Raw genomic sequence first — 25,292 nt, 5'->3', positions numbered from 1 at the left:
GAACAAAGGACCGATTGAAATATTTCTGAACAAAAAACCCCACCCTCAACCATTATTACGGTTGTATTATAATGACGTATTGAAAAGGCTTGGAAATTAGCTTTTCCTGTAGACTTGATATGTTTTAAAAATAAATTTAAAATAAAATTACAAGGCAAAACAACACTTATGTGCAAAACTATGCTATGGTGAAGTCATTTTGACAACTGACATTGTTTGAATCACAAGTAATGTCAAGCTGCTGTATCTACTTCCCATGCTGTCAAAAGTAAAAAGGAGTGAGATCTCCATTTCCACATAGATTTGCAGCTGATAGATCTTTTGAGCTCAAACTACAGTTCTAGCAGCAATTTTTGGAACTTGATGCAAGTGCAAAGGAAATGTTTGTAGTTCAACATCCATTTAACTGGGCAGTTGAGAACTTCCACCTAAATTTCAGTTAGAAGTGGTTAATCTGCAGTAATGACATACTTATACACAAGAATCAGGAGAAAATTTTAATAGCATTCTATAAATGCATTTCAAGTAGAGGAATATGCTCAATCAAAATTATATACTCATTAAATGATACAAGTATTTGGCAGTACCTATCTTTGTGAATAGCGTTTCACAGATGAAATACGTAGAATCTCAATACAGATCAGCATTTGCAGATTTACATTTGCAGTAGGTTTTTGATGATAGGGAATACTAACTTTGAGCCCCAGTTAAGCAAACTGTTCTATTCCCCTCTCCCCACAAAAGAATTACATTTTCTCATTAGTAGTCCATGTTACAAAAATTGTATTCAATTATCATTATTATATTTTGCATTTTGCTAATGAAATGTGTGGAAATTTGTTTTCTCTCTTATTATATATGTACCTATATAATATCCTTGATTTTGCCTCTTGGCCTGCCAAGCCTAAAGTATTTACTCTCTGGTCCTTTACAGGAAAACTTGGCCAACGCCTTTTGTAGAAAACAGTGAATACAAGGAGTAAATGAGAATCACTGAGCAGTGCTTGTAAAATGAGAAAACAAGTTTGCCTAGAGAAGTCGGAGATAGGGCACCCCAAGAAGTAGAAAACTAGTGGAAATGGTCAGAGCAAGAAAGAGAATCAAAATACTGCACCATGGAAACTGAAAGGAGAGTTGGTAGAGAAAACCATTAATTGTGTTAAATATAGTATAGTGGTAAATAAAAAGATATGACTGGAAATATTGTGCCTGCCCAAATTCTCTGTTTCAGCCTCAGTGGAGGGAATACCCTCCATTCTTGAGCATTCTCTGTACTCTTTTACTTTTTGTCTTTGTTTTTATTGTCCATGATATCTTTCATACTAGTGCCACTCCTTCCTCTTCCTGCCACTAGTCCTGTTGAAGTCTAGCTAATACTTTAGAATTGTACTGAAATTCTACATCTTAACAGTATTTCCAGAATTCCCAATTTGAATTGATCTTTCTTATTTCATTTTAGCTTTACATTTTTTAGTACTGCTATTATATGATTAACCTACGTATGTATACATCTTGGATTTTTTTGGTACAACTTAAAAAATTTTTAAATAGATGACATGAACCCTGCTATCTTTAGCTAAAATATAATTAGAGGTTAATGTGACTTAATAGCCGTGAAGTTTATCTGATTTCAGGCCAGGTTCAGGTGTTCAAACAGGGTCATTACTTGTCTTTGTATCTCGTACATGCTTCCAGAGTATAAAAGTGTTTTTCAAACTTCAAATTGTGAGTCATAAAATCAATTTAGTAGGTTACACCAGCATTTAAAAAATTAAATAGACTAGAAAAATGACAGTTCAAATAGTAAGAGTAAATATTGTTTCATGACATTTCTTTTATAATGGTTACTGAATAATCATATAAACCATATTATTTTTGTGGGTTATTGTCAGAATTGTTTAAAAGTCATAACATAGAGCTTTGCACATCTTAGTTGCTCAGCTGTTAAATTGAATGGAATATTTGACTTGAATTTACCATACTTATATGAAATTTTAGGGATGAATGTATCAGTACAAATATAATCTGCATAGATTTGTCAGCAAAATTAAGAGTAAATTGAACACATGCCAATTATTTGCTTAGCAAAATTGTAACAATTTATCATGATGACTTTTCAAAAGTTTTTGGATAAGGACTAAAATCCACTATGACAATGAATTCTATGGTAGATAGATATAACACTGTATATTTATGGATTGCTTAAAAATCTACATTTTGCTATAAGTATAGAAATATATATAGATACAGAAATAAAATGTCCAAATGCCAAATTTTATATAGCAAAATTTTGCCTAATTTTCAATGAATAAAAGCCTGACTTATCATTCTCTCTCCTCTGAGTTATTTAGTCTTATCTGTGCTCTTTGCATTTGAGATTAGGATTAATATTTCTTTTTCAAAGACATTTCTAAGAAATTGTGTGTATATATCAGCCATTAATTATATTAGAATTAAAATTCCACAATAACTGGAGGAGGACTGAAATACTCTAGTAGTCAGCTCTCCTGTAAACTGCCAGTTTTTCTTTAGTTTAGGGAAACCTTCATGGTATATTAGTCTCAAGAGTCAGAAGTCCTAAATTGTCTTGTTATCATCAAAGATTTTCTTTTGAATATTCATGAAATATAAGAAAATAAAATCATTTAAAAATGTTGACAAACCTTGTTTTAGATACCCACAAAGAAATTTTATTATACATAGTTATTTTCCAAAATAACTTTTAACCCTAGTAGCCCTAAAGCAGTCAAATAAGTAACATGATTTACAGAGCTATACAATTCAAGGAAGCTGTGGTAAATAATTTGACTTTCATTTGTAATATGCTCAAATATCACTATAGCCAGTTTATGAAAAAATATATGGTCATAGCATATGTGCATTTTATTTGTTTAGGAAGAACTTGCATAATTTAATGAATGATATTAAGATGTGATTAGAACATTTTTTCCTTAAGAAAAACTCATTAAATACAAACCTACTTAGTTGCATCTATATGGACACATAAACTTCTTATCACTTAGATATCATTTAGAATATTACAAATCAATGAAAATTTCTTTTTTCCTCACATTTTCTTATTCACTGTTTCCTATTATTTTATGTTTGAGGAAGAAAAAAACAGATAGGAAAATATTTAAAGCAAAAATTTTGCTTTTTGAATTAGCATTTGTAAACTGATTAGAGGATGAAAGATATTTAAATATTAAATTGTAATTAGTCATATGAACTTTACATTCTTTACAGGAATCCAGTTTGTGCTGGAGATAGAAATTATTAGAAAGGTATTTTTGTAAGAGTGAAAAAAAAGGGCTAGGAGGGATAAATAAAAGGTGGGGCTCTAAGGATTGACTATTAATCTCTTCATGTGACAGCAAGATGACTAAAGGAGTTTGGTATTCTCTCTAAAAGCATATCTGTTCTGTGAAATGTTTTTTCTCTGGACACAATCTATTTATTGTATGTTTTCACATGCTTTAGCATTCTTTCCTTGGAATGTAGTTCCTTAAAAAGCACAAGCTTTGAATTAGAGATTTTTTAGAAATTCAGAGTTGGAAATCTTCTGATGTGTATACCTACACCTAGAGATCTGTGTATTTTGGAGGGATACAAGATTTCTGAGGACTCAGCCTGTATCCTTAATTTCTTATTTGTTATTCTGGTGCTTAGCACATACTCTTTTATGTCATGGATATTGTCAGCTTTTTTACTGAACACTGACTTTCTTTAATTTGAGTAAGAAGGAAACTGATCAAAGATCAAGAACTCTGAGTTCTGGCTTTCCTACTCTTTAATGTTTGGGCAAATCATTTATCTTTATTGTCTCTTATTACATAGCCATAAAGCAGGAATAACAGTTATGATCCCTATCTCCAGTATAGGGACATTATACAAATATTCCTGCACCCTCATTCTATAACTCCTACTTCCTGGAGAAAATGAAAGCCATTGGTTACTCAAGCATGAACTTTCTTAACTTTCTGTGCTCTGACCTCAGCATTTCCTTTCATGCTTCCCCCGTATACAAATTTATCCATATTTGGGCCTGTTCTTATCTTTTTTCTCAATGTGGATGAGGTATATCTTTATATTTAGGATTATTCTTATCAACCGTTCCCTTTGACTCCATCACCTTTGGCCTTTTGCAGAACTTTACTCCATTGGTCAACTTCGATTTGACTAGATCTTTTCCTCTCTACAATACAGAGATCTATATACATTAAAAAGTTAATAGTCCTTACCTTCATCTTTCATTTCACCCTCTTGAGGTAACTAATGTTAACTTTGCTGTATCCTTTCATTTTTTACGCTTTGTATAATTGTATGTTTGTGTGTGTATGTATATTTTCTTCCTTTTTATAAAATGGGATTACAAAGTATGTATTACTCTGCAGCTTGCTGTTGTTACTTAAAATATCTCATGGGCATATATATTTAATTTTTCTCTTGGGCAACAGTATCATATTTCATAGAATGGATATGTTGAATGGATCCATTTAACAGTTTTTTTTGCTGATCTCTATTCATATTTTCTTATTTGTTCCAGTTATCAACAGTGCTGTCCAGTAAACATACTTGCCCATATGCCTTACACATTGGAGCTTTTATTTTAATTGACTATATTCCTAAGAGTGGAAATGCTAGATCAAGGGGTATGCACCTTTTAAAATTCAGTAGATACTGTGAAATTACTTTCCCAAATAGTTGTAGTTTATCACCTTCCAAAAAAGGAGTGTTGTTTTAAGTCACTTTCTCCAAAACAGTAATGATCATTTTGCTAATCTAATTGGTGAAAGATATCTCTTTGTTGCTTTGGTTTTGACTGTGTATTGGGTTGGCCGACAAGTTCATTCAGTTTTAAGTAAAAATAAAAGACATTTTTCACTTTCACGAAGAACTTTATGGAACAACGTATTCACTAACCGAACGAATTTGTTGGCCAGCCCAATATTAATTGGCTAATTGTGTTTCCTCTTATGTGAGGAAATAGCCTGTTAATAGCCTCAACCTAGTTTTGTTGGATTGCTTGCCCTCTTCTTAACAACTGGTAGGACCTCTTTATGTTAGGATTATTATCTCCTTGACATGTCTTATGAATATTGCCTCTCAGTCTATGGTTTTCTTAAACTTGTTTAAAGACACTTTTGCCATATTGAGTAATATTTTAAAGGTAGTCTATAAGTAAGAACTTGTCCTACTGGATATTAAATTTTACTAATTAGTCAATGAGAACAATATGATATTGATATAGAAATAGACAACTGTAGCAGAATAGAGTGCCCAGGAGCAGATCCAAGTGTATTAGCGTCTTAAAATACAATGAGGGGGCATTTCAATTAAACTGGGGGAAAGAATGGAATATTTAACTACTTGTTTTAGATAATTGACTCTCTGTATATAAGAAAATAGTCTTCATACCTTGTATAAAAATAAATTTCAGACAAATGAATGAATGAACCTGATTAAAAGGTTGGGTTCTTTTCCTTTAAGAGCCTGCAACAATACCCTCTTCTTATCCCTGTCAAAGATTTATATTACACTGAAATTGCCCATTAATTTGTGTTTTCTTCTTCATTAGATTGTAAATACCATGAATGCAAGAATTATGTCTAATTTATTGTAGTATCTCCATTGCATAAGTATATTGTTAGCAATAGTAGGTTCTTATATATAAATATCTGTGGAATTAGTAAATGAATTTATTTGTCCCTTTCTTGTTCTGGATTCTATTTTCCATTCCCAAGAAAATTATCTACAGAATAAAATATATGAAATATAAATAATAAAATATATTAAGACTTTGGTCTTAAACTTGTAGTAGTAATATAGTCGAGAGGCCAGGAGCCTGGGTTAGGATTGTTGGTAGTGGGTAGGGATAGAAGTAGATGGACTTCACAGAGATTTAGTAGGGAGTAGACTCAACAAGACCTTGATGATTTAGTTGAATGTTGTAGTGAACAAAGGAAAAAACATAAAAGAATGACTTAGAGACATTCATTGAGATATGTTATAGAGGAAGAGGGGCTTTTTTCCTATGTGAGGTTATTACTTGTTTGCCTTTCTGGATGCATTTTTGTCTCCCTAACACTAAAATCCTATTGCAAGTATAGTTCATTTTCAACTCATTGCTTTTCTCTTGAGAATCTTCTTTTGTGTTTTCTGCTTCTTGCTTCTCCCAGTTGCTGAATTCTGTCTTAACTACAGCTACTTTACCTCTGAGGACAAGGTGGGGAAAGAATGTGAGTAGGCAAAGCCAGAGCATTGTTTAGCAGGCAGCAGGAAAGGAAAACTAGGAATATTTATGTATTCATAGTTTTTTATTCTATCTCAAGGACGTTTGTTTACTGTAGAAGAGGTTCAGTAAGGCACACTGAAAGGTTGGAAGTGAAGGGATCCATGGGTTTATTAAGGGAAGCACATAGCAGTATGTGGATGAAAGTAGAAGATAGATGATGACTCAAGGAGCCTAAGTTTTAAATGGTGACCGTGGGTGGCAAAAATGTTGAGATGATTATTTTTTTAGCAGTTTATTGATAGATGGTGTACTCAGACCTTAGGAGTCTGGTATGGCAAGAATAGAGTACACTTTCAAGAGAGGAAAGCCTTTGATGTAGAAGCCTTTGATCTCTTTATCCTCTGTTTGGTACCAAAAAAAATCCTGATTGGGACCTAGTAAATGTTTATTGAAGAAATGAGTTATGTTATATGACTTTCTATATATAAATATTAGATTCCAATTTTAATAGTAGACTTGTTTTTTTGTTTGAAAACTTTCTGTGTTTGCTACTATACTCAAAGTACTTCTTTTTAAAGTAAGAGCTGTGGATTTCTTCTCTACATCCATTGCCAATTCTAGCAACATGTTTATGTTAACAAAATTTTATTACATTAAATTATTTTGTTCTAATCTTCTTGACAGAGACTGTTAAACATTAGGCCTAGTAAATATAGCAAGTAAACCATAGACCAGGATTTGAAATACATTGTTGCCCTAACTTTCAAGGATTTAAAACATGAAATAAGTTTCTTTTATTTACAAAATTGCCCATGCTTGTAGTTCTAATGTATAGTAATAAGAATGTGAATTTTCTCAAGACTCTTTAACTCTTTTTTTTAAAAAATTATTTAATTATTTAATTATTTATTTATGGCTGTGTTGGGTCTTCGTTTCGTGCGAGGGCTTTCTCTAGTTGCGGCAAGTGGGGGCCACTCTTCATCGTGGTGCACGGGCTTCTCATTATCGCGGCCTCTCTTGTTGCAGAGCACAGGCTCCAGACACGCAGGCTCAGTAATTGTGGCTCACGGGCCTAGTTGCTCCGCGGCATGTGGGATCTTCCCAGACCAGGGCTCGAACCCGTGTCCCCTGCATTGGCAGGCAGATTCTCAACCACTGCGCCACCAGGGAAGCCCAAGACTCTTTAACTCTTAATGTCAATAAGATATTACTTGGTAATATCCTTGAAATAATAATTCCATTCTATAATAAAATCACCTGAACTTTAAGACATTATAACTGACATTCTAAATATATTCTATTTACTAACCATCATGCTAAGTGCTATACTCTGAAGAAGGTATCATTATTGTAGTTATATAGATGAGAAAGTAAAGTACCAAAGAAATTAAGTAATTTTTCAAAAGCCACTTATGACCCATAGTCAGAATTTGAATACAGGTCTCTCTGACGACAAAGTCCATCTTTCCACTATGTCTAGTTTTCACGCACTGTATGACATGACATGACATGACATAACATAATATACACATGTATATGTAATACATGTTTATAAAGCAATCCAGAAAATAACAAAAAGCTATGACATAGTCTGTAATCTAACAACCCAGAGATAATCGCTGTCAATATTTTGGTGTATACTCCTTGTTTTTTCTTTTTTGGTATACACACACTGTAAAGGAACACTCTGTTGTTTTTATTTACACTACACACAGTACCCTCTGCACAGTACTTCACTTCTGACATTAGATGTGTGGGTTTTCCACACATCAAGCAATTCTCCCACACTAGCTGGGTGTCCTATAATTTAACTCAATTCTGATACTATCTAACTGGAGATAGCATCAGATCTCACAGGTTGAGGGTTCAGTCCTGCAAGATGGCCCCCCATACTTCCCAGTCCAAAGTCCATGTTGTTACTTGTGCTTCTGACCTACAGGCTATAGATCAGAGATTTCCACCACCCCCTCCTCTGATTCAGTTGCTTTTCTAGAGCAGCTCACAGAACTCAGGAACAGCCCAATGAAAGAGATGTGTAGGGCAGGTATGAGGAAAGGGGCACGGAGCTTCATGCCCTCTCCAAGAATGTACCACTCTCCCAGCACCTCCACTTGTTTGCCAACCTGGGCACTATCTAAACCCCATGCTGGTTTTTTATGAAGGCTTCGTTACTTAAGCATGATTGATTAAATAATTGGCCATTGATTTTTTTGTTTTAATTGAAGTATAGTTGATTTACAATGTTGTGTTAGTTTCTGGTGTACAGGAAAGTGATTCAGTTATACATATATATATACATTCTTTTCTATTATGATTTATTATAGAATATTGAGTATAGTTCTCTGTGCTGTACAGTAAGACCTTGTTGTTTATCTATTTTATGTATAGTAGTTTGTATCTGCTAATCCCAAACTCATAAGTTATCCTTCTCCCACCCCCTTTCCCCTTTGGTAACTATAAGTTTGTTTTCTATGTCTGTGAGTCTGTTTCTGTTTTGAACATAAGTTCATTTGTGTTGCATTTTAGATTCTACATATAAGTGATATCTTGTGGTATTTGTCTTTCTCTTTCTGACTTACTTCACTTAGTATGATGAACTCTTATTCTGAGTTTTAAAAATTTATTTGGAAAATTTAAATGTTTATTCTTCTTTGAAATGTTGGTAAAACTGTGGTCTGTTGTTGTAGTTGATGATGATGTTACTTTTCCATATTTTTACTTTGCAAAAAACAACAACAAAGCAATGTTAATCCTATATTGTTTCCTGCCCCAGTTTTTAGAAGATTTATTAACTGCTTTATGAAATTTTCAAGACTTATAAGTGACTGCTGCTGATCATCTTACCCAGCTCCTTGTTAATTAACAACAAAAGTATTTGATCCAGTGCTATTTGACCTTGGTTTACATTAGATACATTGTTTTTTCACCCTTATTTATTGAGTACATTTTATTTTTCATTCTCAGTACCTGGTTATGGATTATTATGTTGGTGGGGATTTGCTTACTCTACTAAGCAAATTTGAAGATAGATTGCCTGAAGATATGGCTCGATTTTACTTGGCTGAGATGGTGATAGCAATTGATTCAGTTCATCAACTGCATTATGTACACAGGTGAGTAAGATGCAGTGAAGGAGCGGATTGTATAAATGTCAAAAGAGATGTTTCTGTAAGAAAGTGGTGATTTTGATGGCCATGGAATAATTTCTTCTTTGTAAACTGTTTGACAGGTATAACGATGTATTTAAAAAATTTCCTACAAATGTGTTATTTTGTATACCGTTTAAGATGGAATGAAGAAAAAGCAGGCCATCTACAAAATGATTTTTGTGTAGGTTTGTTCTTATGCCTGTTGACACATATTAAAAATCTCTGTCTATGTAAACATCTCATAATAATTTATGTGTAGTAAAAAATGTTAAAACTTATTGGATGGTTTAAAAGGCAGTCTCACATTTTAAAAAGAAAGAAAGTAGGAAATCCTCACAAAGTTATTGGTGAATTAATCATTCAAACGAGAAAATCTTTGGGTTGTGCAAAATGTGAGAAAGAGTAAAGAGACGCTAAGGAGAAGCAGGGAAAGGGAAGGGATCCTGGCATGTTGGAAAGAAACAACCATTTTCTAAGACCATAGTTTGCATGCATCAGAATCATATGGAGGGCTGTTAAAACGCCAGAGTTTCTGATTGAGTAGGTTGGATGGGTCTGGGGACTTGGCATCTCTAACACCTTCCCAGGTGATGCTGCTGCTGCGGGTCCTGCCCCTGCTGGTCTAGTGACCTCACTTGTGATAACTTAGGCTCGAAGACAGCAATGGCTGTTTCTTTTTGAGTTGTGGGTAATGAGAGTAATCTCTGTGAAGAGCAAGAATGTTGGAAGAAGAAAAATTTTCTGTTTCAGAGTTTGTGTTTTTTAAGATTTGGGTATCTTATGCCGATTGATTTAATTAGTAGTGAAGTTTTAGGACATTATTAAAAGAAGAATATTTTGGTTAAAAAATTTTGTATTTTTCAGATCTCAGTTTGACTTTTCCTCTTCACATGCTTTTCTCTGTTGATATCTGATAGTCACAAATTTTCTTGAAAGCAAAAACATGAACATACTTTGAAAACTGTAAAGCACAATGCAGTTTTTAAGATGGTATTGTTGTCTCAAGAGTGAATTATTTGGATGATAAACCAACGTGCTGTTTTGTTGCTTAAGCAGTAAGCCAAGATCCTAGCTGAGGACTGTCATTTAAAAATACTTTAAAAAATCACTTCATTGAACATTTAAAGAATGCTAGTCTTAGACTCGTGGAGTTTAGAGAAACCTTACTCAGTTCACGTCTAAATTCGCAACAAGGACTGATTATTTCTGAAAATAATTCATCTAGATTAGAGATAGTAAATATGAGGTATTTCTGTTACCCTCCCTTCTGCCAGGCTGTGACAAATATTCTTAACTGATCACAGGACTCCTTCCCACTGACTATATATGCAGTCTTATAATTCTTCTCAAGACAACATTCTGGGTAACAACTATCTTTCCGATATTGAAATGTGGATTGTAATCCATTTCAGCCCTGAGTGCTGCTTGAGTACCTCTGATTTTACAAGGTACTTAATGTTAGATGAATCCTATTTATTCCATCGTTGGACAGCTCCAATGTTATAGAATTTTACTTTATGTTAAGCTGAATTTCTTTTTCTCTTAATCATTGGTCTACTTTTGCCTTCAGAGCCACATATAATAATCTAGTTTATCTTATAGTCATCATGCCTTCTGAAGTCATCTCTTCTTTAGGTTAAACATCTATACATTTATAGTGTCTCTTATCAAAATTGACATACACAGTTTCTCTCCCACTGTCTCACACACGTGTACACACACACACACATACACACACACACACACTCTTAGCCTGTGACCACTCCCACACCTCTTCTCCCTCCCTTCTTGTCTTTCCTTTTGCCTGTCAGTGGACATGTTCTGATGCATCGATGCGCTTCTTAAAATGTGATTCCCATTTTCTGGATAGAATATTTTCAGCAAATGCTTTACTGAGGAAATATTTATTGAGTCCTCTTTTATAAATAGCATTGTGCTAAACTATGTGAAATTTTAAGTAAGTATAGCATACAGTCCTGACACTGAAGATGCTTCCAGTCTGTGTGGGGACACAAAACACAAGACATAAATAAAAATTTTGTTTAGAGTAGTGAAGATTTTTTAAAAGATAAAAACAAGCTTATTTTAAAGTGTATATGGAAAGGCAACAACTAAAGTAGCTAAAATGATTTTGAAAAAGGAGAATAAATTAGGAAGAATCACTCTACCTGATATTAAGACTTACTATATCACTATCTTAAGCTTAAGCAAGACTCTGGTAATGGTGGAGGAATAAACGCATAGATCACTAGACAGAACAGAGGACCCAGACAGAGACTAACACAAATAACTCCCAATTGATTTTGACAAAGTTGCAAAAGCAGTTCAGTGGAGGAAACATAGTCTTCAACAATCGGGCTAGAATAATAGGCAAAAAAACCAAACTTCCCTAAACCTCACACAAATACAAAAAAATAATTCAAAATGGATCATTGGTTTAAATTTACGGTGTAAAAGTATAAAAGTTTTAGAAGAAAACGTTGGAGAACATCTTCTGGACTTGGGGTTTGGTAAGGAGTTTTTAGATATGACACCAAAAACATGGTCCCTAAAACAAAAACTAGTGAAGTGGACTTCATCAAAATTAAAAACGTGTTCTACATAAGATTCTGGTAAGAAGATAAAAAGGCAAGCTATAGAAGGGGAGAAAATATTTGCAAACCACCTATCTGATGAAGGCCTTATATGTAGAATATGTTAAAAAAAACCTCTCAAAACAGAATTTAAAAATCTTGAACAATCCAATTATAAAATGGACAAAAGACATGAACGGACATTTCACCCAAAGGGAGATAGGGATGTCAACTAAGCACATGAAAAGATGTTCAACATCATTAGCCATTAGAAAAATGCAGATTAAAACTACAGTGGGATATCAAAGAGAAGGTATTAGAATAGCTAAAATAAAAAGTAGTGATAATACTAAATGCTGATATGCAGAGAAAGTAGATCTCTCACACATTGCTGATAAGAATGTGTACAGCTGCTCTGGAAAACAGTTTGAAAATTTTAAAAAAATTAAACATATACTTACTATGTGACCCAGCAATTACATTTTAAGGTATTTATCCCAGAAAAATTAAAACTTATATTCACAGAAGAACCTGTACATGAATGTTCATAGCAGCTTTATTTGTAATAGCAAAATGCTGGAAACAGCCTAGATGCCCTTCAGTGGGTGATGGTTGAACAAACTCTGGTATATCCATGTAATGGATTATTACTCAACAATAAAAAGGAATGAATTACTGATGCATGCAGCAACCTGGATGGACCTTAAGGGCATTATGCTTAGTGAAAAGAACTAAAACTCAAAATGTTACGTATTGTATGATTCCATTTATGTAACATTCTTGAAATACCAAAACTACAGAGATAGAGGACAGATTAATGGTTTCCAGGGGAGAGGGGCAGGGAAGAGTGTAGGGAGTGAGAGGGAATATAAAAAGGCAGCATGAGGGAATTCCCTAGTGGTCCAGTGGTTAAGACACCATGCTTCCACTACAGGGGGCAGGGGTTCGATCCCTGGTCAAGGAACTAAGATCCCACATGCTGCGCTGCGTGGCCAAAAAGGCAGCAAGAGGGAGTTCATTTTTGTGGTGATGGAACAGTTGTGTATCTTGATTGTGGTAGTAGTTACACAAATCTGTAAGTGGGAAAAAATTGCATGGAACTACATACACATACACGAAGGTTGAAACAAAGGATGGAAACTGACTAAGGTCTATAATCTAACATTAATGTACAGGTGTCGGTTTCCTCATTTTACTATTGTGCTACAGCTATAATATGTTATAGGGAGTAAGGGGGGGAGCTGGGTAGAAGGGTACATGGGACTCATTGTACTGTTTTTGCAATTTGCTTTGAGTCTGCAATAATTTCAAAATAATAAGATTTTAAGGAAAAAAGGAATTTGATTACTTGCTCTTCTGAAGTCTGGAAACGAAACCCAAGAAATTCTTTATGTTACATATGCAATTCTTATAAACTTTGGTGAATTCCTCAAGATTGACAGATTTGCTTAGGCTCCTGGCCTGCCAGGAAGTGATTTTTCTTATCGCCTGTAAGGCTGGTACCTGTAATTCAAGTATGTGGGTGCCATTAACATATAGATGATACGCAAATCATGGGATAAGCTGAGTTCAGTCTGTGAAACAGAGTCAGTATTGAAGAGGATCCAGGACTGAGCCCTGAAGAGCTCCAGTTTTTGGAGACTGGGTGGAGTAGGAGTAGTCAAGGAAGCAAACTAAGAAGGAACAGCCAGAGGTTAGGAGGAAAACAATGAGAGTGTAGATAAGGTGGCTCATGGGAAATAAAAGTAAATCATCTTTCCCTTTATATTTAATTACATTAATGTCCTAGGTGACACATTTCAAGCAAACATTTAATAATCTCTTTTTCCTGTGGATATTTCTGTCCCGGGTGTTGGAGGTGGCAGCGGGGGCAGCTGTAAGATATCCCTTGCTTTTATGTTAAGTAATATAATATGCTCTTTACTTTCAATTTATTGTCTTTTGAAAGAAGATGTTTAACAAAATACTTATGCTTCATAGTTGTGCCCAAGTTGGACAAATTTTTAATTTTGTAAATTCGTTCATCATGAAAGTTTTGTTCAATCTGTACTGTTTTCCCAGTGTTCTAGCTACTTTCTTGGGTGAGACAACAGAAATGAAAGAAATACCCCTCATTTTGAGAAGTTACGTGGATAAATTTAACTGTAATAATAGAGAGCAATTAAAGATGACAAAACCAGGTTAAGAAAAGTAGTAAAGTTGTATACTAAACATTGTGGAGATGTAAAATAAAAGAATAAATAAGTTAGGTGAACAAGTGAATCAGGCAGACCTTTTTGAAAAAGCCATGTGTATGATAGGAAGAAGACATTTCAAGAGATTGAATTAGCTTAGTTAAGGAAGGAGAACTAAAGTAAACACGATACACAGAGAATGACCATTAAGGTTCAGAAGTAATATATTATCATTATTTTAATGTTAAAGATAGCACTTGAATACTTAGAAAAATACAACACAGGTTACTCTTGAACAATGTGGGAGTTAGGGTGCCGACACTCATGCAGTTGAAAATCCACCTATAACTTTATAGTCTGCCCTCTGTATCCTTAGTTCCACCCTTATCCTTGGTTCCGCCATATTTGAGGTTCCTCCATCTGTAATATTTACTATTTTAAAAAGGTCATGTGTAAGTAGACCCACCCAGTTCAAACCAAATGTTGTTCAAGGATCAACTGTATCAAAAAATATCAGCATTATAAAAGCATGTCCGGTTTTCCCTATGCTTTTAACAAAATGGTTTTTTCCCCCCTGCATTTATTGAAATGCTATTTTGGCAGTCATAAAATATCTTCTTTTCAGTCATCTCTCAATTCAGATTTTAGACTTTGCCATAGGTGCACTTTAATTTTCACCTTAAAGTTTGAAATGCCAGCATTTCCATTTTTTATTTGCTGAATAAGCAGTTTGCATTTTCAGGGTATGTCCTCTCTTTTCAATCATTTATTTGCTTATATGCAAAATTTGTGAATAGAGGTTATTTCTAACAACAACACAGCATCATTGGGTGTATCTGACTCAGGTTGATTAAAGTGTGTGCCAAATACTGGGTTATGGTAAAGTAAGCCCTAATTATAGGTTGAAAAAAAACCCAACTTATTTCTAAATAAATATACTAAAACTAAGCTCAGCAGTAGACTTTGTGTTCAAGTTGTCAGCTACAACTTCAAAAATGCTAATAATGAAAGACACACAATCCCACTAGAACAACAATCTAATTGATTGATCTAATTACAAATATTGTGTTTGATTTTCTTGCGGTTTAGTTTCAGATGACAAAAATGGAAAGATGAGGACTCTTGTGGTGTTTTTCAGTACCATATAGATACTCTACATAGATAATCAAAATGTCACCTGCTGATACCCTGTGTCCTTCAGGGACTAAGCTCTTACCTTGATTTCTGTTTCTAGTGTAGTTTTCTATAACACCATTTTAAGAGTACTGCACATTTTGCCTCCAAACTAGAAGTACCTTGCTAGAAACTACTTTGATTGAGAAGGGAAGGTCTTTGATGGTTGGCAGATTGTTCTGTTACAAACATCAATGATATTATAAAGTATACAACACTTTAAGGTTGTATACTTCTAGAGAGAATTAGATATGTGTACATAATCTGCAGAGATAATTTCCTTTATTATGGAGCACTTATCATTTTGCAAAAGGAAAAAAAATTTTTTAAGTTCTTAGTGAAAATAGGTATCCATATAGTCAGATCATGGTAGACTAAACTTTTAAAGCAGTTTAAAAAAATGGAGAATTCCCTCTCCATTTTAAACCCTTCAAAGGCAATTTAAAAAAATGATATAAAAATCACAAACTTTTGTTGGCTCTACTCATAATTGCACTAGATATTATCTTTGATAATTAACATTTGAAATCATTGTTGTATTGCTGCTTCATATGATTTTTTTCCCAAACTTTTTTCACCCTTAGGAAAGAATGATCTCTGTTTTTTTGTATAACTTGCCAGTGGTATTCAGGGGATCTTTGTAAAAATTGCTGTGAGATTAAATTATAAATAATCTTCTTTAACAGCTTTATTGAGATATAAATCACATATCATACTAGTCAGTCTTTTCAAGTATACAGTGGTTTTTACTGTATTCACAGGTAAGTGCAACTATCACCTCAGTCCATTTTTATATTTAAAAATTTCTTTAATTGAAGTGTAGTTGATTTACAGTATTATATTAGTTTCATGTGTACAAAATAGTGATTCAAAGTTTTTATAGATTATACTCTATTTGTGGTTATTATAAAATATTGGCTGTAGTCCCTGTGCTGTACAATATATCCTTGTAGTTTATTTATTTTATACATAGTAGTTTGTATCTCTTAATCCCCTACCCCTATCTTACCCCCCACCTCCACTGGTAACTACTAGTTTGTTCTCTATATCTGTGAGTCTGTTTCTTTTTTGTTATATTCATTCATTTATTTTTTAGATTCCACATATAAGTGATAACATACAGTATCTGTCTTTCTCTGTCTGACTTATTTCACTAAGCATGATACACTCCAGGTCCATCCATGTTGTTGCAAATGGCAAAATTTCACTCTTTTTAATGGCTGAATAGTATTCCATTGTGTGTGTGTGTGTGTGTGTGTGTGTGTGTGTATACCACATCTTTATCCATTCATCTGTTGATAGACAATTAGGTTGTGTCCGTATTTTGGCTATTGTAAATAATGCTGCTGTGAACATTGGGGTGCATGTATCTTTTCAAATTAGTGTTTTTGTTTTCTTCAGATACATACCCAGGCATGGACTTGCTGGATTATAGGATAATTCTATTTTTAGCTTTTTGAGGAACATCCACACTGTTTTCCACAGTGGCTGTAACAGTTTACATTCCCGCCAACAGTGTATGAGGGTTCCCTTTTCTCCACATCCTTGCCAACATGTGTTATTTGTGGTCATTTTGATGTTATCCATCCTGACAGGTGTGAGGTGATTATTTCATTGTGGTTTTAATTTGCATTTCTCTGCTGATTAATGATGTTGAGCATCTCTTTTGTGCCTGTTGGCCATCTGTATGTCTTCTTTGGAAAAATGTGTATTTGGGTCTTATGCCCCCTTTTAAATTGGGTTATTTGTTTTCTTGATATTGAGTTGCATGAGCTGTTTATATATTTTGGATATTAACCCCTTATTGTTCATATCAGTTTTGGTGAAATATTTTCTCCCATTCAGTAGGTTGTCTTTTCATTCTGTCAAATTTCCTTTGCTGTGCAAATGCTTTTAAATCTAATTAGATCCCATTTGTTTATTTTTGCTTTTATTGCCTTTGCCTTTTGTGTTTCCATACAAATTTTAAGTTTTTCTAGTTCTGTGAAAAATGCCATGGGTACGTTGATAGTGATTGCATTGAATCTGTAGATTGGCTTGCATAGTATGGTCATTTTTACGATATTCTTCCACTCCATGAATACAGTATATCTTTCCATCTGTTTGTGTTGTCTTCAGTTTCTTTCATCAATATCTTATAGTTTTCTGAGTACAGGTCTTTTACTGCCTTAGTTAGGTTTATTCCCAGGTATTTTATTCTTCTGATGCAATTGTAAATGGGATTGTTTCCTTAATTTCTCTTTCTGACAGTTTGTTGTTAGTGTATGGAAATGCAACAGATTTCTGTAAATTAATTTTGTATCCTGCAACTTTACCAGATTCATTGATGAGCTCTAGTAGTTTCTTGGTGGTGTCTTTAGGATTTTCTATGTACAGTATCATGTCATCTGCAAAAAGTGACAGTTTTACTTCTTCCCTTCCAATTCAAATCCTTTTTATTTCTTTTTCTTGTCTGATTGCTGTGGCTAGGACTTCTAATATTATATTGAGCAAAAATGGCAAGAGTGGGCATCCTTGTCATGTTCGTGATCTTATGGGAAATGCTTTCAGCTTTTCACCACTGAGTATGATGTTAGCTGTGGACCTATCATATATGGCCTTTATTACGTTGAGGCATATTCCCTCTATGCCCTCTTTGTGGAGAGTTTTTATTATAAATCGGTGTTGAATTTTGTCAAAAGCTTTTTCTGCATCTATTGAGCTGATCATATGATTTTTGTTCTTCAATTTGTTAATGTGGTATATCACTTTGATTTGCAGATATTGGACCATCCTTGCATCCCTGGGATAAAACCCACTTGACCATGGTATATGATCCTTTTAATGTGTTGCTGGATATGATTAACTAATATTTTGTTGGGAATTTTTATGTCTATGTTCATCAGTGACATTGGCCTGTAGTTTTCTTTTTTTGTGATATTGTTGTCTGGTTTTAGTATCAGGGTGATGCTGGGCCTGTAGGATGTAGAGGAAGTGTTCCTTCCTCTTCAGTGTTTTGGAATAATTTGAGAAGTGCAGTTGTTAACTCTTCTTTAAATGTTTGGTAGAATTCACGTGTGAAGACATCTGGTCCTGGACTTTTGTGTGTTGGGAATAAAGAGTTCATTTTGTTTGTTGAGAGAAAGAGTTCATCCTTGAACTCTTTCTTGGGAAGGTTGCCTGTCTACACTTTGCTTAATTCTTCTGGCGTTTTATCTTGTTTCTTCATTTGGAACATGTTCCTCTGTCACCTCAATTTGCCTAATTTGCTGTCTTTGTTTCTATGTATCTGGAAGGTTAGTTATATTTCCCAACCTTGGAGAAGTGGCCTTCTGTAGGAGATGTCCTATGTGACTCCCCTTTGGTCACCAGAGCTATATGCTGTAGGGGTGCCCCTATGTGGGCTGTGTGGATCCTTCTGTTGTGGTGGGCTGAATACTGTGGATGGTCTTGTAGGCATGGTTGGTGGGGTCAGGTCACAAGGCAGCTGGTTGTAGAACTCCAGGGGGCCCCAGGGCTAGTGCTGGCTCGTTGGGTGGGGTCTGGATCTAGGCAATTCCAGAGCTGTTGCTCACCCACTGGTAGGTGGAGCCAGGTCCTGGGGTTAATGCTGGCCCACTGGTGGGCCGAGCTGGGTCCTGGGGTCTGGCAGCAGGGCTAGAGGTCCCAGAGCTGGTGTCGGACTGCTGTGGATGGGGCTGGCTCCTGACACAGCTGGCTGTGGGGTACAGGGTGTCCCAAAGCTTGTGTCAGCCTGCTAGTGAGTAGGACTGGATCCTGGGGCTAATAAGCTAGAGGGAGGATTCCAAAATGGTGCTTGCCAGCACTAGTGTCCACGTGGTAGAATGGAGCTCCCCAAATTGGCTGCTGCCAGTGTCTAAGTCCCCAGAGTGAAGTTTCAGTCACTTCCTGCCTCTCCAGGAGACTCTCCAAGATCAGCAGGTAGGTCTGACCCAGGCTCCTTTCAGATTACTGCTTCTGCCCTGGGTCCTGGAGAATGTGAGATTTTGTGTGTGCCCTTTAAGAATAGAATCTGTATTTCCCACAGCCCTGTGGTCTCCCAAAAGTAAGACCCACTGGCCTTCAAGGCTAAACATTCTGGGGGCTCCTCTTCCCAATGTGGGACTCCTGGGCTCAGGAGCCCAATGAGGGGCTCAGACCCCTCGCTCCTTGGGGAGAACCTCTGCAATTGTAATTACCCTCCCGTTTGTGTGTCAGCCACCCTGAGATACGGGTCTTTGCTATACCATGACTCTGCCTCTCCTACCCGACTCATTGTGGTCCCTTCTTTGTATCTTTAGTTGTAGTGATCTTTTCTGGTAGGTTCCAGTTTTGCATCAATAGTTGTTCTATAAATAGTTGTAATTTTCGTGTGCCCATGAGAGGAGGTGAGCTCAGGGTCTTCCTACTCCACCATCTTGGGAACTCTGTCCACCTCAGCCCACTTTAAACCATTTTCATCACTTGAAAAAGAAACCCCAGGGGCTTCCCTGGTGGCACAGTGGTTAAGAATCCACCTGCCAATGCAGGGGACACGGGTTTGAGCCCTGGTCCGGGAAGATCCCACATGCCGTGGAGCAACTAAGCCTGTGCACCACAACTACTGAGCCTGCGCTCTAGAGCCCGTGAGCCACAGCTACTGAAGCCCGCATGCCTAGAGCCCGTGCTCTGCAACAGCAGAAGCCACAGCAATGAGAAGCCTGCTCACTGCAACGAAGAGTAGCTCCTGCTCACCACAACTAGAGAAAGCCTGTGCGCAGCAATGAAGACCCAACACAGCCAAAAAATAAATAAATAAGTAAATAAATAAATAAATTCTTTAAAAAAAAAAAAAAGAAACCCCATACCTTTAAGTTCTCACCTCCCTATTCCCCTATTTCCCCAGCCCTAAGCAACCATTAATCTACTTTCTATCTGTATAGATTTGCCTGTTCTGGACATTTAATATAAATGAAATCATATAACATGTCTTGTTTGACTGCCTTATTTCACTTAGCTTATTAGTATTTTTGAGGTTCAGTTGTGTTGTCTCAACCAGGTTGACTTTCTCTTAAAACTAAAACGCTAACATTTTCCAGAGATTTTTGATAGAACGCAGAGCGTACATGACATAACATCACGGTGCACACGATACAACCCCAAATTACTCAATCTATCAGGAAATTATGATTCAGTCTCAAGAGAAAAAATAGTTGACTTATCCACCTGAAGAGTCATTAGGACTAAGAATTATCAGACAAAACCTTTAAAGAAGGACTTACTTTAAATATACTCCACAAAGTAAAGGAAAACACGTTTGAAATGAATGAATGATGGAAAATCTCTGCAATGAAATAGATAATATAAAAGAACCAATGGGACTTACAGAGCAGAAAAATACAGTATCTCTAATAAAAATTCACTGAGTGGTTTCAATATCAAAAGGAGGTTTATAGGAAAAAGTCAGTGAAATTGAATATAGATCAGTGGAAGTATCCTATGAAGAACAGAGATGAAAAGATTGAAAAAATAAAGGTGAATAAAAAGATCTATCATATATATAATTGGAGTCCTGGAAAGAGAGCAGGGAGGGAACAGAAGTTTAGGAACAGCCCTAAACTTCTCAACTTTGGAGAAATACAGGAATTTATAGAATCAACAATTGCAGCACCAAAACAATATAAATTCAAAGAAAATCACACTTAGCACCTTATAATCAATTAATAGAAAGGATAATGAAGTAGTCTTGAAAGCATCTATAGAGCTAAAAGACATGAGTTTTCATATCTAAAGGGTCCACTATACTCAACCCAATTATGGGATATAGACTCACTCAAGGCACATCACATTCCTGAGGATGGTACAGATGAACTAATGTAAACAAATATATATATGCAAATGAACTAATATAAAGAATATGTGTAATGAATGATCACTTTGTAATTTGTTACAAGCTTTGTTAAGGTATAGGATAGTGTACATTATCAAATTATTTATTTTTATATTTGCCTCATTTTTCCACTAGTTTTTAAGCTTCTGGAGGCAGAGACTGTGATGTTTTCGTCTAATGTATTCAGTGGATATATTTTATTATGTATCTCTGGAGGTTTTCTTCCTCTAGACAGGGAACCTTGTGTTTTTTCAAGGTCTTCTTACTGGGTTATGGGTTAATAGGTTGCTGCAACATAGCATTCCCATTGTCAAGTCATATTTTAGGAATAGTTACTGTTGCATCTATTATTTAGACTTACACATAAGCTTAAAAAAGAGTTACATCAGTTATTGTGTAGTGCCCACTGGATTGTATTTCCTCATAGTGTAGTTATGTATCTAGTCATTTAATTTATTCCTTTCTTTCTTACCTCATTCCATAATGGATTTAGGTAGTTTAAAATGCATACAGTAAAACACTGGCAAAATATAGGTACGAGTAAAGAATCATGAGATAGAACTTGCAATTAAAAGTAAGGAACCTAAACCAGGAAAAAATAACTAATGAGCAGAAGTTGTCATTATGTTTTCATATTTTTCATGCTTACCTTTACTTGTTTTACTTGGTATAGCTTATTCATGTTAAAATGCTCACATTTCAGATCAGACAAGGATCCTAAGGTCTCAGGCACCCTAACTTTTTGTTGGATAGAGTCTGTCTCTGAAGGCAAATTAGGTCGGTTTTGTGGAACGTAATGGAGTATGTGTGCTTTGCTGTGTTTGTTTTAAACATTAAGTACTGGCTTAAATAAATTCTTAGGATGGAAAGTATTTTTTTTGAAGTATTCTCTCCTTACCCTAGTTCAAAAATAAAAGGCAAAAAATAATTCACTTGTTATTCATGGATTTCCTCATAACTCGTACTTTTTCCTCATGGAATTTATTCAATATTCAAGATTTATGATTACAGTTTTTATTAACCTCATCTACTTAATGTTAGTACTGTTTTATATAATATGGTTAACTCTTGGGTGAAGTGTACTGATGCATTGCAGGAAATGGATCAAACCTATTTTAATAGAAGTTGTTGAGGGAAATAACACAGAATTCAATTCTAAAGAGTTTTTTATCCCTTATCCCATAAGATTTTATGAAGGATAGGTATGTGCTCAGCCTCCACAAGGGCTTCAGGCAGATTGCGTCTCTTTAAGCTTGGATTTGTGGTATGATTTGTCTGTTATTCTCTTGGTATATGTAAAATCATTACACTTTTACAATGAGATAGAAAAACTTCGAAGCCTGACGCTAAGATAAAACTCCCTTCAGTCCCCCACAGTCCTGAGTCTCATTTGAAAACTAGAATTTTTTTTTTTTAATTTTATTTATTTATTTATTTATTTATTTTTGGCTGTGTTGGGTCTTCGTTTCTGTGCGAGGGCTTTCTCTAGTTGCGGCGAGCGGGGGCTACTCTTCATCGCGGTGCGCGGGCCTCTCACTGTCGCGGCCCCTCTTGTTGCGGAGCACAGGCTCCAGACGCGCAGGCTCAGTAGTTGTGGCTCACGGGCCTAGTTGCTCCGCGGCATGTGGGATCCTCCCAGACCAGGGCTCGAACCCGTGTCCCCTGCATTGGCAGGCGGATTCTCAACCACTGCGCCACCAGGGAAGCCCTGAAAACTAGAATTTTTGATGCTGCTAATGGAGGAGGTGTTTGTATAATATCTTGAAATTAGTAAAGAATAGATAATTTTATAGTTAGAAATTGTCAAACTAGAGTTGTAGGTGAAGTTGGGATGTGCTCCATTACAGGAATCATTTTATATAAAGATAGTCATCATATTACAGTGCATTTGGCATTTCAGTAACTGCAAGGAATTTGGGCCAACTTCACAGTTAAAAGGAACAGTCTCAAAAGACTACCCTTACTTCTGGCACCAATTACAGGTTCGGGGCGTCCCCAAAACCACTTTTAGTTTTAATAATTTGCGAGAAGGACTCAACAGGACTCACTGAAAGCTGTTCTACTTACAGTTACAGTTTATTACATGGAAAGGGTACAGATTAAAATCAGCTAAGAGAAGATGTGCACAAGGCAGATTTCAGGAGAAGTGCGAAACCCAGAGCTCCTCTCCTGTTCTCCTTGTGAAATTAGGGCAGCATTACTTTCCCGGCATCCATGAGACAGTACGAATGGAGTATTGCCAACCGAGGAAACTCACCTGAGCGTTTGGTTTCCAGAGTTTTGGGGGTTGCTCAGTCACATACTGCCTGCAGGACTGATCTTTAGTCTCCAGCCCTTCCCTGAGGTTGGGATGATCCCTTTAGTTTCCAGTCCCTTTCGGAGATAAAACTGATACTACATGGCCCAAATAAATTATATCCATCATAAATAACATTGTTAATCTGTTTGGTGGCTGAAGGCCCCAGACAAAGATACTCCTATTAGGCATGATATTCCAAGAACCTAGAGATCACCTCCCAGTAGCTGCAGCAAAGGCCAGACCTCTCATTGGGTAAGATTAGTTCTTCACTGTACAGGCCACTTCCTGGCCTTTAGCCAAGGCTCTCTTACAACAAAATGATGAATTTTTTTTGGTATTACATTTAGTGTAACATTTATAGGATGGACACAGCAATAGTATCATAGTGAATATGTCTGTCATTTGGAGGAGTCCAGTGTTGGGTAGGGATAAATTTAAAGAAACCACTAATTCATCTTATAAGGCCATTACATACATTCTCATATTTTTGTACTACTATTTTAATTGCTTGTTTTTCCCCTTTGATCTATTGTTATTTGTACCATATGATAAACTTGTGCAGAACTGTTTAGCACAGAAACTAGCTGATGGTTAACGAAATCTAGTTCTTCCTCCGGCTGATCATTTTATTAGATCCTGAGGAGGCTTTAACTAAATCTCCCAATACATTTTAATTATTAATATCACTATTGTCAAAAGGCCTGTTTACATAATGTGGTTGAATCTTATCAGCAAGGCCAGTGTTAACACCATATGGCAGTGTGGTGAGTCAGAAGATGCTGGCATGTTACCCGTGTCCCACCAACTCATCAGCCATCTAGTCCATCATCATTTCATATGACTAAATTGTCTCCCAGAGTGATGCCACTCAGGTGCGCAGAATTCCACTTGATCATGCCGGGTTCCGAAAGCAGGAAGCTGTTTCAGCAACATACGGCTTCACCCATTCTGGTATTTGGTGTAATTGAGCTAAGGGACAATATCATATCTTTTTTGAATTTTATTTTATTTATTTTTTTATACAGCAAGTTCTTATTAGTTATCCATTTTATACATATTAGTGTATATATGTCAATCCCAATCTCCCAAGACAATATCATCTCTTGCTCTGAGCCTCTCACAGAGCATCAATATAATAATACTGGATTTCCCTTATTGCATAACCCATTTATTCATTCTTTTATCCTTAACTGTTACTTTTCCTTCTCTCTATTTGTCACTTAGTTTTGCCCAAACTTTTGGTCCTTTGGAAAGAATGTTAGGTTTGACCACTGTGCTGGTCCAAATTGACAGCAGCAATACTAGTCTAGCAAGTGCCTCCATCTCAATGCACTGATGCAGTGTAGGGTTGCATAGATACAGAAATAGTGGGCTATCTCAACCACCAGGCAATCCAGCAGTATTCCCTGCCAGCCTTGGTTTTACTAGATGGAATGATGGCACGACTCACCCTATCAGGCCCTTAGGAGTACTGACATTAAGGTTTAAAGGCTAGAATTTCTTCTTAGGAATTATCCTTGCTTCTGGCACCTACAGTTGGAGCCCTGGTTCTGGGACTCTGCATCTGGTAGGGAGGTGAGGCAAGAAGGGAAGAACTATATAGTCATAATGGCATCCTCCCTCACTTCCTTTTTCCTTAGGGAAGTGAAGTATTACAAATTTACTTGATATATATTACTGGTGAAATAATTTTCTTTTAGTCATGATTTAGAGATCCTTCTCATCACTAAGGGTGCTTTTCTTTTTTGCCTTGAAATTTACTTTGCATGTAAAATACAAGTATACCAGGCTTTAGTAGCCATATGCCTGTGAATTTCTTTCATCTTGTTTTTATTCTTTTC

General features: G+C 35.8%; 1 protein-coding gene across 4 annotated transcripts in view; it reads left to right on the top strand.

Annotated features, from left to right (window-relative positions):
- CDC42BPA (CDC42 binding protein kinase alpha) overlaps window positions 1–25,292 on the top strand; it is a 326,370-nt gene that overhangs the window by 118,271 nt on the left and 182,807 nt on the right. For all 4 annotated transcript variants that reach the window (XM_061187371.1, XM_061187370.1, XM_061187369.1 and 1 more), the window contains exon 5: window positions 9,200–9,348. In XM_061187371.1, coding sequence (XP_061043354.1) covers window positions 9,200–9,348 — 149 coding nt within the window. The remainder of the gene's footprint in view (window positions 1–9,199; window positions 9,349–25,292) is intronic.

This window comes from Eubalaena glacialis, chromosome 3 (assembly GCF_028564815.1).
Source record: "Eubalaena glacialis isolate mEubGla1 chromosome 3, mEubGla1.1.hap2.+ XY, whole genome shotgun sequence".
NCBI classification, from domain to species: Eukaryota; Metazoa; Chordata; class Mammalia; order Artiodactyla; family Balaenidae; genus Eubalaena; species Eubalaena glacialis.
Note: the sequence above shows the minus strand (reverse complement) of the source record. Positions and strands in the feature narration are given on the sequence as shown.